This window comes from Panthera tigris, chromosome B4 (genome assembly GCF_018350195.1).
Source record: "Panthera tigris isolate Pti1 chromosome B4, P.tigris_Pti1_mat1.1, whole genome shotgun sequence".
Lineage (NCBI taxonomy): Eukaryota > Metazoa > Chordata > Mammalia > Carnivora > Felidae > Panthera > Panthera tigris.
In genome coordinates this window covers 119,513,648-119,528,527 of record NC_056666.1, presented here as the reverse complement: position 1 = coordinate 119,528,527, position 14,880 = coordinate 119,513,648, and the positions used below count along the sequence as shown (strand labels likewise).

Sequence of the window (14,880 nt, the reverse complement as noted above, 5' to 3'; positions counted from 1 at the left end):
AGAACAGAGGGTGATCACATTGATTGTAGTGACATTAACTTCAGGTAGGAGATAATTAGAAGTGGTACTGAAAGGGGAAATGAAGTGGTTGGACTGGGGTTATTCAAAGTAGGACGGCAGAGAGGGAGGCATAGCTGGCTGACCAGGAACCTGCTACGCCAGCACCACACCAGCAATGTGAAGGCTGTGCTCAGTGTTTTTGAGTTCTTTTCATACTACTTTTAGGGCTTTAGTATCTCTAACATTTTATTGTGGACGTTATTTCTTATTATTTGCTAAACTAACTACAATTTAATTTTTCTTTGCTTATAGTCTTTTAAACAAGCCTTTGCTTGAGAAAGATTTGAAGGATAGCCCTTTTTGGTTAGATAAATTTAACATTGTTGGACCGTTTGTATAAGACTGATTTTAATTTGTTAGTTAACTTTTTTATTATTTCAGGTATTAAAAAGAACTCAACTACGAATTACCAGAGCCTAACGGAGAGTGCAAATGCCAGTGCAAATCTACAGAATTTTGGTGAAACCTCTCCAGATGCCATCAGTACAAATTCAGAGGGTGCTCAAGAAAATCAAGACCTGGTAATCATTTCACAGAGATTCTATGAAGAGAAATGCCACCACTTTTATTTCAGATAAATATGTACAGATTTTATGACATAATTATGTAAAGTAAATTGCCATAGTAGTGAGTGACTCACTTTGCTCGTTCTACTCTTGACACTTCTCCCTTCCCTCTTACTGAATTGTTTTTCTCTGAATTTCATTTTTCTAAATCTGTTTTTTTTCGTACTGTGGAGGGGAGGTTTTACCTTTTGACCTTTATGTAGTTGCATTTAAATACACTTTGAAAACAAGTTTGATGGTTGATGGTAGTCAGTCCTTCTGAGGAACTTTCTACAAAAGAAATATGTTTCTGGTTTGTTACAAGTCTTTTCCACCCAGTGAAATATTCTTACAGATGACTTAGAAAATATGGTCAGCTTTCAGTGAAAATAATTTCACACAGAAATGTTATCTGTGTGACCTAAAAAAATTCATCTCTTGACTGAATAGGAAGAAAGGAAGCTGAAGTTTGTTACTGTAATGTAATAACCAGGTTTTGTTGATCACAAGTATATTATTGGTTTTATTAGGTCGCTATTGTATTTTTAGAGATTTTAGTAGTTTCCTGTGTCATTTCTTAAATTTTGTTTTGAATTACTTGGAATGCTAATATTATTTATGCAATCATTATTAGATGTCAGTTGTGGTGTTTAAAATTACTGGTGTTAATGGGGAAATTGACATCCGAGGGGAAGATATGGAAATCTGTCTTCAAGTGGACCAAGTGACACCAGATCAGTTAGGCAATATCAGTCTTCGACATTACCTCTGTAATCGTCCAATAGGTAAGACTTTAATATGATTTAAATTTGTTGTGTTTTTTACATATAACTCCTCAGCAGTTCTGTCTTTGGTATAAATGAATTCAAGGAAAATTACATTTATTTGTAATAATGTGAGAGATTTGTTTTCTTAGCTTACCTTATTTTCATAAAGTATTTTGATTGTTGAGATGTAATGTGTTGAGGATGTATTCTCTAATTTCTTTTTGTTTCTTTTGTTAAGTGCCATCGTTTTTAGTCTTCTCATTCTTTGAGATAATAGGTTTAAGAAAACAGAGGTCTTTTCTGTATGAAAAGAATAATAAAGTAATCCTAGAATGTCAAACTTAGCTCTATGCTAGAATAAATGTCAATTTTTACATTCCATTATCTTGCTTGTAAGCAAACATTTCCTGAGTCTGACATGATACCTGGTATTTGGCAAAATTGTATGTCATGTTCTTACGGTCCTTCATTCTAACATCAACACATTCATCTGAACGTAGGGGGATAGGAACAACAAAACATGCAGTGTATAAAGAGGAAACCACATAAAACTATCCCTTTTTCAAAGTTTATATGGAGTTACCACTCATGGTTTTCAGTCATTTGAAGAAATTAACTTATTAGAATAGTTCTATTAAGCATTTAAAATCACATTGTTCAGGGGCGCCTGGGTGGCTCAGTCGGTTAAGCATCCGACTTCGGCTCAGGTCATGATCTCGCGGTCTGTGAGTTCGAGCCCCGCATCGGGCTCTGTGCTGACAGCTCAGAGCCTGGAGCCTGCTTCGGATTCTGTGTGTGTCTCTCTCTCTCTGGCCCTCCCCCGTTCATGCTCTGTCTCTCTCTGTCTCAAAAATAAATAAAAAACCGTTAAAAAAATTTTAAATAAAATAAAATGACATTGTTCAAATTTTTAATTCTTTTAAAAAGCCACTGAGCTGTAAATATTTTTCTTTGCTATATATATAGAATGCTGTATCTGATACATAACATGTTGAAATACATAGTCCTGCATGGTATCAAATAAGTATACTATCACCTCACATCCTGGGAATTGCAGGTAAATGTGCCATTTGTCTTTAAATCAGCATCATAGAAAAAAAATTGTCTCCAGGCGTTTTTCTATGTATAGGCCTTGCAGTTTACAATGTATCTGTTAAGAAATTTCAAGAATTTCTTGTTGGCAAGTATCAATCCCAAAAGCATGCAAAATAGTGGAAGCTAAATATACAATTGGAAAGGTTTCATAGTGGGCAAAAAACCAAAATTTCAAAACATAGACCCTGTTCTATTCCTAAATCCAAAACAGTTTTCAAATTGTACACTCTTAAAATTATTTCCAGTTGCTCAATTGTTTTTACTTATTTTTATGTGTCAGTTAGTACCATGTCCTATTAATTTGTTTCATGTTGTTCCTTACTGAAATCATTTTGAAATGTCCTGTATGTATGGATCATATAGTCAGTGCTAGTATCTTATTTTTCTCAACTGCCTCAGTTGTTTAAAGATAAAAAACAAGAAGGAAGCAGGGCGTCTGGGTGGCTTAGTTGGTTGAGCTTCTGACTTCAGCTCAGGTCATGATCTCACGGTTTGTGAGTTCGAGCCCCATGTCGGGCTCTGTGCTGACAGCTTGGAGCCTGCAGCCTGCTTCGGATTCTGTGTCTCCCTCTCTCTCTGACCCTCCCCTGTTCATGCTCTCTCTCTGTCTCAAAAACATATAAACATTAAAAAAATTTTTTTTCGGGGCACCTGGGTGGTGCAGTCAGTTAAGCGTCCGACTTCAGCCAGGTCACGATCTCGCGGTCCGTGAGTTCGAGCCCCGCGTCAGGCTCTGGGCTGATGGCTCGGAGCCTGGAGCCTGTTTCCGATTCTGTGTCTCCCTCTCTCTCTGCCCCTCCCCCGTTCATGCTCTGTCTCTCTCTGTCCCAAAAATAAATAAAAAACGTTGAAAAAAAATTTAAAAAAAAAAAATTTTTTTTCTAAAAAACAAGAAGGAAGAAAGCAAAGGAAAAGGAAGGAGCAAGGGGAAATGAAATAAAAGGAAAAGGAGAAAAAACTAGTTTAGCTTGAACATTTAAAACATTAATAAACCATGCGAAAAAAGATTGACCTACAGTTTGTATCTGCTGTCACTTAGAAATTGCAAAGTTGTTTTTGATTTTGTTTTTGTTTTTCTATAATGTGTGGATTTTGGAGTCCTTTAGTAGGAAGACCTTAATATAATAATTTCATGGCATAAGAGGTAGAAGAGAGGAGTGAGTTTTGACTAGTGAAGATTTTGTTTTGTTTTATCTCTGCTCCAAATAAATATTCTTTTTGTTTGAAATTATTTCTGGCTCTCAGCTCCTTAGACTGAGTAGGTAATCTCTCTCTCATTCTGTGTGTGTGTGTGTGTGTGTGTGTGTGTGTGTGTGTGTGTGTGTGTAGATACGTGGATAAACAGATGAAAGGCAAAACAAAGTCACATTTACAAAGTTGTTTCTAATTGTCCTTATTATTAAATAGACGAGTTAATAAACTCTTATTTTTCTTGATATAGGAAAGAACACTAACCATTATCAATTTGTGGCTTTTGCCTTTTATTTAATAAGAAAATCTTCTTAATTATTTAAAGAATGCTTTAGAATTTTATTTGAACTCTTCCTGTATATTACTTATTTATTTTGAATGTTGATTTGTAGTACTAACATTGATTAAACATTATCCTGTACCTGAAATAAAGTTACAAAAACAACTCTCCACTTTGAATTGTGTATGGAGATCTATCCTTGATGTATAAATATGGGTATGTTTATTTTCTTACATCCCCTCCCCCTCACAAATATGTATAAATTTGGCCTTTATAAGACTAAAGGATTCACATCCATGCTGAGGGAAAATAAACACTCCATCATGAATTTAATTAGTAGGTCTTTCTACAAGGACCCATGAGACTGGTGACTTCGATATTTCAATAGTCTGACTTTTCCAGAACAGTTAGTTTTTTGTTTTTTTTTTAATTCATCGGTTCTGTAAATTGTGAAACTGATCACATTTTTCTCTTTGCTGCTAGGAAGTTCATTTTTGGTTCACCTGTGACACAGAAAAAGTAAATAATGTGTTTGGAGTCATTAATCTTACTGCCCATCCTTACCTTTTTTCTTCTGTCCTTTTCCATTGCTTACTTATTTTTCATATGATTATACCATGAACATTTTGCCTCTTTTTGGAGCTAGGTAATGTAATATAAACAAAATAGTTACTGTGAGGGTAGGTTCACTTAAGTGGTCATACTGAAAACTTTTGTTTTTTAAAATCAGATTTTCTGTGAGTCTTTATTGAAATGATAAAATTTGTTTTTGAATTTAGTATTTATCTCAGCCAACTCAAAATCTTTTTTGGAACAAGGCCAAGGCATAAATACATGTATACTATATTTATATATATGTATAAATCAGTATAAACATAAATGTAATATATATCTCCCTTGCTTTAATTTCAGTTTTAAAATTGTTTTCTAATAGAGACATTTTATTGAGGTCTTGTCTACTTACTTTTCTAATTATATAAGGACCCAATTTTAATGAGGAAGGTACAGAACTTCAGGTTTTTGTTACTTCTTTTTTTTTTTTTTCAACGTTTTTAATTTATTTTTGGGACAGAGAGAGACAGAGCATGAACGGGGGAGGGGCAGAGAGAGAGGGAGACACAGAATCGGAAGCAGGCTCCAGGCTCCGAGCCATCAGCCCAGAGCCTGACGCGAGGCTCGAACTCACGGACCGCGAGATCGTGACCTGGCTGAAGTCGGACGCTTAACCGACTGCGCCACCCAGGCGCCCCATGGTTTTTGTTACTTCTTAAGAAATGGCTTAAGTGTTGCTTTAAGTGTCATGACTGTTTATCACATTTGTCTGTTACATTATAAATCAATAGATAGGTACACACTCAGACATTCTAAGTATCTTAGGTATGCATCATATCAGATTTATATCATGGTATATGTTTTCATGGCACCAAAACATTAGAAAATATAGATAGGTCAACAGAAGTGCCATGGAAGGTCTATAAAAATTGAAGGGCTGTGTATGGTATATTGTATATGTACTGTAAATATCATGTAAATGAAAGATAAATATTAAAACTTTAAGATATTATTGCTTTAACATTATACAAAGTGACAATAATGTCTGATGACAAATAATTGAGAGTTTTTGAATAGTGCTACAAGTTATGATTTTTATGTGTTCTTTTTCCATAGGTTCGGATCATAAATCTGTAATTCATTCCAAATCCTCTCCTGAGATTACTCTGAGATTTGAGAGTGGGCCTGGTGCTGTAATACACTCTTTGCTTGCAGAAAAAAATGGATTTTTGCAATGCCATATAGAAAACTTTAGCACAGAGTTTTTTACATCTTCGCTTACTAATATTCAACATTTTTTGGAAGATGAAACTGTTGCAACCGTGATGCCAATGAAGATACAAGTTTCTAACACAAAAATAAATTTAAAAGTACGTTAATAACTATTTATATATTTTCGTGTTGTGAATGTTCACTTTGCCGACTGGGACTTTAATTCATGCTTAAGAATGTGTCTTCTCTATAATATGTGCTTATTAGCATTTATTGATATGCGTTTTTGGTCTTTGTGGGGGAATAATGAAAAGAGTCATAGAAATTAGAAATCATTTACTTTAATAACAACATGCTGATACCACTTCTCTTTTTTACAGGACGACAGTCCTCGTAGTAGTACAATATCCCTTGAGCCAGCTCCTGTAACTGTTCATATTGACCATCTTGTGGTAGAGAGAAATGATGATGGTTCTTTTCATATCAGAGGTATATATGAAAAACATTGTAATTGAGCACCTACTGAGATTGAAAGTTATTGATATGCTGATTTGTTTACTTGTACTTCCTGTTTATAGATATATAATATGTGGTAGTAGATGATTGGGGGACAATTTCACTACCTTAGAATAGAATATCATCTATGTATGGACCTTTTACCTCAAAAATAACTCATCTACAGTGGCTTTAATACCTGTTCTACAAATGTATTTTGAATGAAAGTGACACAGGCTTTTATGGTCTTACCTGGCTCTTAAGCTTACTTGGGCTTCTTGATCTCTTTCTTAGCTTTATCTCCCACTATTCTTTTATATATAACTCAACCAACTTGGTGTACTTCCTATAACAGAATTTTTTGTGCACTTTTCCATCTCCATGTTCTTATTTGCCTTCTTATTTCTCATTAGAATTGTATGTTTCCTTTCAAGGTTGTCTCAAGCTCCTCCTTTTCAATCAATTATTCTTTATAACCTGGTGTAACTTCTTATAATTCTTGGGTACTTACTTATTCTCTATACATTAATTAGTTATAATATATTGCTATGTATTTAGTTTTACTTTTATCTCGATGTAAGAATTAGTGTCTCCATTGTAACAAGATTGTTAAGGTCTCTAGTGTAAGGGCTATATCTTACAAGGTGATGTAGAGTAGAGGAAAGAGCTTGGCTTGGTTGACTTAGGTATTCCGGTCTCACTTTATTAGTAGTTTCTTGAGAGTGAAATATGAGGAGCTGTTATATGCATCTATTTCATCTATCAGACCTCATGAAATGACATATGTTAAAAGAAGAATAAAGTCATACAGTAAGAAAAGTAAGTGCCATCAGAGGATCAGAAATCCTTGGGACACGTGGGTGGCTCAGTTGGGTAAGCATCTGACTTTGGCTCAGGTCATGATCTTATGGTTCGTGAGTTCAAGCCCCATGTCAGGCTCTGTGCTGACAGCTCAGGGCCTGGAACCTGCTTTAGAGTCTGTGTCTCCCTCTCTATCTGCCCCTCCCTCACTCACACTCTGTCTCTGTCTTTCAAAAATAAATAACTGTTAAAAATTAAAAATTAAAAAAAAAAAAAATCCTTGTAAGTGCACAAAATCAGAGTACTTTGCCAAAGAGGCAAAACCAGAAAAATCTGGAGCCGTAATCCCATCTAAAAGAGGACTGTTGCTAAGGTAGGATCAGTTCATGGGTAACTCTTAACTAACAAGTCTACCCTTCTGGAATTTGGGAACCAGAGCATCAGGTCAATAAAGAAAAACAAGTCAGTTTCTTTTCTGAAATAGCTCACATGGAGCAAATAGCTTAGGTGTAAGAAGATAAGTTTGCTTTATGTCTCTTTCCCCCCAAATACTTTAGATCCCAAAACAGGCAGGTCTGTCTTGTAGATAAAGCAGAATAGAATGCATCCTTTTTGTGGGCAATGCTTAGACCAAAGAAAGGAGAGACTGAATCTCACACAGAGTTCCTTTTTCTAAACTCATCACTCAAATGGTGCCAAGAGAGTATAGGAGACTTTTCTCCTCAAAAAGCATCCCAACAGAATGCTGAAATTAGAATAGATCCCTGAGGCAATAGGTGAACAATCTAGACACTTCTTTTTGAGACCATTTCCTGTGCTTCTGCCAAATAGCACACTTCAGTGGGGTTTGCATATAGACTAAAACATGGAGGGTAAATTCTACAGCTGCCAGGCCCCAGGAAGGGAATGATTTTATACCCAGTTGATGACCTTGGTATCTCTCCCTTCCCTCCACCCCATCACTGGATGTCAGCTATGGCACATAGAAACAACATCCATAGTCAAGAAAATGGGATAAGCAAACACCCAAGAATTCTCAAACATTTGATTGATTGTAAATAGGCAATAGTCATGATTGTAAACAAGAAATATTCTCTAGCTAATTGAGTAGAGAAGGAGTTTAACAAAGATTATTGGAATGGAATAGAATTAAGAGACCAGAAATAAACTCTTACATTTATGATGAACTAAGTTTTGACAATGGTGCCAAGACCATTCAATGTGGGAAAGACTAGCCTTTTCTACAAATGGTGCTGAAACATACCACAAGAAGGAGCCTAGACCTCTTCCCTGTATCATCCACAAAAATGTACTCTTCATGGATCAGAGTTTAAAGTAAGAGGTAAAACTATGTTAAAACTCTTTAAAAGAAAATATAGGAATGAATCTTAATGACCCTGGGTTAAGAAGCCTTCTCAGATACCACACCAAAAGTATAAATGACAAAAGAAAAATGTAGATGAATTGGCCTTCATGAAAATTTAAAACTTTTATGCCTCAAATGATACTGTCAGCAAAGTAAAAAGACAGCCCACAGGATGGAAGAAATATTCATAGGTCATTTATTTGGTAAGGGGCTCGTATCCAGGCTATATAAAGAACTCAAAACTAAAAAAGATACATAACCCAATTTAAAAATAGGCAAAGATTTGAACAGATACTTCTCTGATGAAGATATAAAAATGGCCAATGAGCACATGAAAATATGCTTGACGTCATTAGCCATTATGGAAATGTAAATCAAAACCACAATGAGATAACACTTCAGACTTACTAAGGTGACTAATCAAAAAGACAGATGATAACAAGTGGTGGGAGGATGTGCAGAAATTGGAACCCTCCTACGTAGCTGGGCTTGTAAAATGGTGTGGGTGCTTGAGAAACAATTTGGCAGTGACTCTGAAAGTTAAACAGAATTACTTATGACCCAGAAGTTCCACTCAAGAGAAGTAAAAACAGAGGTCCGCTCAAAAACTTGTACACAAATGTTGATGTTGACAAGAACAATATTCATAATAGCCCAGAAGTGGAAACAACCCAAATGTCATCATGGTATGAGTGGACAAGGAAACTATGATATATTCCTACAATGGATTATTATTCAGCAATAAAAAGAATGAAGCACTAATACATGTTACAGCAGGGAAGCTTTGAAAACGTTATGCTAAATGAAACAGGCCAGTTATGAAAGACCACATACTGTATGATTTCATTTACATGAAATTTCCAGGAAAGGCAGATCTGTAAAGACAAAGTAAATTAGTGGGTACCTAGGGCTGGAGGCAGGATTAGAAGGAAATGGGGAGAGACTGCTAATAGGTACAGTGGAATTTCAGGGTGATGAAAATGTTCTAAAAGTGATTGTGGTGATGGTTGTACCATTGGAGAGTGTACTAAAAACCTATGGACCACGTACTTTATTAATTTTTTTTTAAATTTTGTAATGTTTATCTTTGAGAGAGAGAGAGACAGAGTGCAAGAGGGGAGGGGCAGAGAGAGAGGGAGACACAGAATCCAAAGCAGGCTCCAGGCTCCGAGCTATCAGCCCAGAGCCTGACGCGGGGCTCGAACTCACGGACCGCGAGATCGTGACCTGAGCTGAAGTCAGATGCTTAACCAACTCAGCCACCCAGGCTCCCCTGGACCACACACTTTAAATGGGTAAATGGGACACGTGAATCATTTAACAAAGCTCTTAAATATATATGTTTTAGAATCATGGGAGATCTGGGGAACCAGGCTCAAGATTTACCTGTCAGATCCATACCCCCAAACCACACTACACTGTAATCTAGTGTGATGGGACACACTGCTGCCTGACATTGGACACTTGATTTTTCATTTTGCACTACTGTCATTATTGGTCTGTGTATTCAGCCTTACGGCAACTGCTGCAGTCAGCCCTGTTTGAACTTTTATTTTTAGGTACTTGACCTTGCCCCTACTGTCACTGCTGTTGCCCCCAGAAAGAGAAAGTTCTCTCCCTTCCCTTCTTTAGTATCTGAGGGAAATCTAAGGTGAGTACAATTTGAGGCAACATCTGTGTCACACTCATGGAAAGGAATCAGGAAGTTTCAGTAGTCTTTTTCAACATTTATTGAAGGAAGCAAATTTTACTCCCCCAATGAAATTCTTCACATTAAGAAAGGAATTCTGATGTTGGATGGGTGAAATAAATGACAAAATGCCTATTTCAAAAACCAATTAAGAGGCAAGAAATAAATGAATAATACAGTTAATGCCAAAGAAAAGTAGAGACTTTTATAAACACGTGATAGGATTTTGAACTCCTAGAATAAGAACAAGCTCTTATGGAAAATAATCGGTTAAAAATCTTTGAAAATTAAAAGTCTTATCTTTGAAATAAAAACAATAGCCTCCCTAAAACCACCAGCTTTAAGAGACAACCAGAACTGGACCTTTTCCTACCATCTATAACACTAGCACTTCCAAATCTGCTTGAATTATTCTGGTTAATTCCTAAGTTGTATTTCTTCTTCTGCCTTTGTTTGCCTGCACTATTACCAACCCACCAACCAGAGTACCATTGTTAAAATTTAATTTGTATCAAATAGACTTCTCAACTAAAGACCCTCCACTGGCTTCCTTTTGCAATCCAATTAAAATTACTGAGGTCCTTCCAGTGGCTTTCGAAATCCAACATGATCTTGTTCTTTGCTTTTCTCCATTGTTATCCCCTGCTGTTCTCCCCCTCTGCACCATTCATTCCTGTTAGTCTGACTCCTGTCTCAGGGCGTTTGTACTTGGCAGTACTTTTGCCTGGAATTCTCTTACCTCAGATATCCCCATGCCTCAGTTCATTACTTTTTGCAGGTCTCTGGTCAAATCCCCCCTTTTAGAGATTTCTGTCCATCCATCCTTCTCCCATTCCTGTCACTCCTTTTCTCCCTAGCCCTACTTACTGGTCTCAGTGAACATTTAGAACCTTTTGATATACTATATTCTTTCTTATTTGTTGAGTGGCATGTAAGTTACATGAGTGCAGGAATTCATTTGATACATTGCTATCCCTATCTCCTAAAATACTGTCTTGCCTAGTAGATATTCAAAAAACATACTTTTGTGATATCTGGGTGAATAAAGACAGCTTAAAAACACTGGACACAGCTAAAGTTGAATATGTCTATAACAACAATGTGCAGTATAACTTCCTGCTTATGGAAATGTTCTATAATCTATAATGAAGTGGCTATTGAGCACTTGAAATGTGGCTAGTGCAATTAAGGAAGTGAATTTTAATTTTATTTAATATTTAATCAATTTAAATTTGAATAGCCATGTGTTGCTAAATGGCTGCTATTTTGTATAGCACAGATAGCAAAGACTGAACAAAGGGTATTCTAAAAAAGGGAGAGGGGAGGAAAAGCAAGTTTAAAAAGTATGGTAAAATCATTGAGATAACCATTAAGAAAGACACACAATAGGGAAAGAGTGAAATAAGAATAGAGCGGCAAAGGAGCTGCAAGGAGCTGTAGCTCTAGCAAAGCACAGTTCATTGTGCAGGGGGTATCTGGGCCATGGGAATAGGGAAAGAAGTCTAGGGGAAAGAAATATTTAAAGATGTTGAGGTATATTCATAGGGTGGGAGGGCATCGGGTAGGAGAAACACATTTCTTTTGACCTGTGGTGTTCAGGTGGCCACACATACATGAAGGAGAGCATGTATCTAAAGAGAGTTCCAGAAAGACAGAACAGGAAAAAAGGAATTAGGAAACATAATTTAAAAAATAATGAAATGTCTCAAATTTGAAGGAAGAAACAAGCCTTCAAGTCGATAGAGCCAACTAAATGCCGAGCAAAGTGAGTGAAAGACAAATCTTACCTAGACATATTGGTGACATTTCATAATACTGAAGACAAAGAGAAAAGTCTTAAACTCTTTTAGAGAGAAAAGCAAAAGGATGAAAATCAGGTTTATTTGCATCATACTCTCCATTGGCAACATTGGATGCTAAAAGATAGTTAAGTAATATCTTCAAAATTCTGTGGGACAGTAATTTGAACCTTAACTTTTATTTTAATTTTTTTACTGTTTATTTATTTTTGAGAGTGGAGGGGGTGAGAGAGAGAGAGAGAGAGAATGAGAATGGGCAGGCGAGGGGCAGAAAGAGAGGGAGACACAGAATTGGAAGCAGGCTCTAGGCCCTGACCTGTCAGGACAGCCCAGCACGGGGCTTGAACTCACGAATTGTGAAATCATGACCTGAACCGAGGTCAGACACTCAACCTACTGAGCCACCTAGGTGCCCCAAACCTTAACTTTTATTTTAAAGGCAAAAATAAGGGGGTGCCTGGCTGACTCAGTTGGAGGAGCATGTAACCCTTGATCTCGGGTTGTAAGTTCAAACCCCATGTTGGATGTAGAGATTACTTAAATAAATATTTAAATATAAAAATTTTAAAAAGTAAAGGCAAAAATAAGAACAGTTTTTTTATTAGAAAGAATTAATTAAAATGAAAAATTAGTAAGGAACAGTAATAAGAAACTAGTAAAACTTGGTGTTAAACCTAAATTTTTGTTCATTTCTATAAGGAAAATTGTTTTTTAATGTGTAACTAAAATTCTATATGATGTTTGTATAAGAGGTTGCACTGGGGGGAAAAGGAAGGGAAATAGGTTAATAAAATTGTGCTCAAGTTTTTGTCTTGTTTTTGTTTTTGTCCTTTTAAGAGGGCAGTTACACTAGACTTTGATAGAACAATGTGTGTTTAAATACTATGTGCTAATATTGTATATATAATCTTAGATTACTAACGATAATAATCTTTAAACCATTAGGACTGAGGAGAAACTTGGATGACAATATCCAATTAATCTAACAAAAGGTAAAAAATTAAAAATGGAATAAAAAGGAAGCATGATAAATAGAAAACATTAAATTAGAATATAACAATTAAGTCATTGTGATAAATATGAATGGTTTAAATTCCCTTGTTAAAAGGCAGAGGCACTAAGATAGTGTTAGGGGAAAAATCAAGGTATGTGTTGCAGGACATATTCCTTCAAATTTCAAAAATATTCCTTCAAAATAAAATGACACAGAAACACTGAAAATATGTGATCGAACAAAAATATATACCAGACAAAAGCTAACAAAAAGGAAATGAGAGATAACATTAAATTTAAAACTAACAGTGGGAAATGGGACAGTTTTTTAAAAGAGTTTTAGAGCATATTTAGGTTTACAGCAAAATTGAGCAGAGGCACAGAAATTTCTCATATACCCACTGCTACCACAGGTGCGTAAGTAACCTCATAGCCTCTCCTGTCATAAACATCTTCCACCTGAGTGATACTTTTGTTACAGTTGATGAACCTACATTGACACATCATTATCACTCAAAGCCCATAGTTTACATTAGAGTTATTCTTGGTGTCATACATTCTGTAAGTTTGGGCAAACATATAATGACATATATCCATCAGTTTAGTAATAACTTACAGAGCAGTCTTGCTGCCCTAAAAATCCTCTGTACTCTGTTTATCCTCCCTCCCCACTGCAGCCCCAATCTTATTACTGTCTCCATAGTTTTACCTTTTCCAGAATGTCATGTAGTTGGAATCATATAGTATGTAGTCTTACTAGATTGGTCTTTTTCATTTAGTAATATACATTAAAGATTCCTCTATGTTTGTCCCCCCCCCCCTCCAAGGTTTAATAGCTGATTTCTTTTTAGAGCTGAATAATATTACATTGTATGTACCACAGTTTATTTATCCATTCACCTACTGAGGGACATTGTGGTTTCTTCCACTTTTTGGTAGTTATAAATAAAAAACTATCACAAAACATCCATGCGCAGGCTTTTGTGTGGACATAATTTTTCAGCTCCTTTGAGTAAATACCAAGGAACATGATTGCTGGGTCTTACAGTAAATATATGGTTTATTTTGTAAGAAAGTGGTTGTACCATTTCTCACCAGCATTGAATGTGAGTTCCTGCTGCTCCACATCCTTCCTTGCATTTATTGTCTGTTCTGGATTTTGACCATTCTAAATCACTGTTTAGTCATAAGTTGTTTTAATTTGCATTCCCCTGATGACATATGATGCAGAGTATGTTTTCATATGCCATTTGCCATCTGTTTATCTTCTTTGGTGAAGTGCCTGTTAAATTTTTTGACCCCAAAGAAAGATTTCATTGATAAAAGACCTCCCAAAACACAAGTCAGTCATAAACTTTTATCCATCTAACAACATAACTGAAAAATATAAAGCAACCCTATTTGTAATCGTACCATATAAGATACTATAACCATACTGAGGTGCCTGGGTGGCTCAGTCGGTTAAGCATCTGGTTCTTGCTTTTGGCTCAGGTCATGATCTTGCAGTTTTGGGGATCCTTCTTCCCTGTTCTTGCTGTCTCTCTCTCTCAAAATAAATAAACAGTAAAAAAAAAAAAAAAAAAAAAGTATAACCATACTGAGAAAACCTGCTTCAGAGTACATTTTAAAATATTTTTTAAAAGTGAGTACATAAAAATCAATTATGGAGAATTTGAGTAATGTGGAGATATATATATATATGTATATATATATATGTGTGTGTGTGTGTGTGTGTATATATATATGTATATATATGGATTCAAAAAACAGGAAAATTTAAATACCCATGAAACTTATATTTATTGAATCTCAAAGAAATAGCACCTGATTCCAAACCTTACAGTTCATGCAGACTGTTTCTCTCATTTCAGTGAAATAAGGTTTGTCATTAACACAAAAGTATAGCAGAAAATAAAATATTTATGCTTGATAAATTTTAAAACATCCTTAAAGTAATTCTTGGGGAATTATTGGCAATGAAGTGAGATTAGATTATTTTTAATGCTTCCCCACTCTAAAATGCTATCATTCAAG

The 14,880-nt window shown here is 35.6% G+C and overlaps 1 protein-coding gene and 1 long non-coding RNA gene across 3 annotated transcripts in view; one reads left to right on the top strand and one right to left on the bottom strand.

The window, feature by feature from the left end:
• LOC122240437 overlaps positions 1-14,880 on the bottom strand; it is a 72,939-nt gene that overhangs the window by 749 nt on the left and 57,310 nt on the right. The window contains exon 3 of the long non-coding RNA XR_006220176.1: positions 1,527-1,672. This is a non-coding gene — a long non-coding RNA (uncharacterized LOC122240437). The remainder of the gene's footprint in view (positions 1-1,526; positions 1,673-14,880) is intronic.
• UHRF1BP1L (UHRF1 binding protein 1 like) overlaps positions 1-14,880 on the top strand; it is a 111,850-nt gene that overhangs the window by 82,584 nt on the left and 14,386 nt on the right. For both annotated transcript variants that reach the window (XM_042993001.1, XM_042993003.1), the window contains 4 exons: positions 442-581; positions 1,240-1,390; positions 5,607-5,860; positions 6,083-6,191. In XM_042993001.1, the coding sequence (XP_042848935.1) occupies positions 442-581; positions 1,240-1,390; positions 5,607-5,860; positions 6,083-6,191 (654 nt within the window). The remainder of the gene's footprint in view (positions 1-441; positions 582-1,239; positions 1,391-5,606; positions 5,861-6,082; positions 6,192-14,880) is intronic.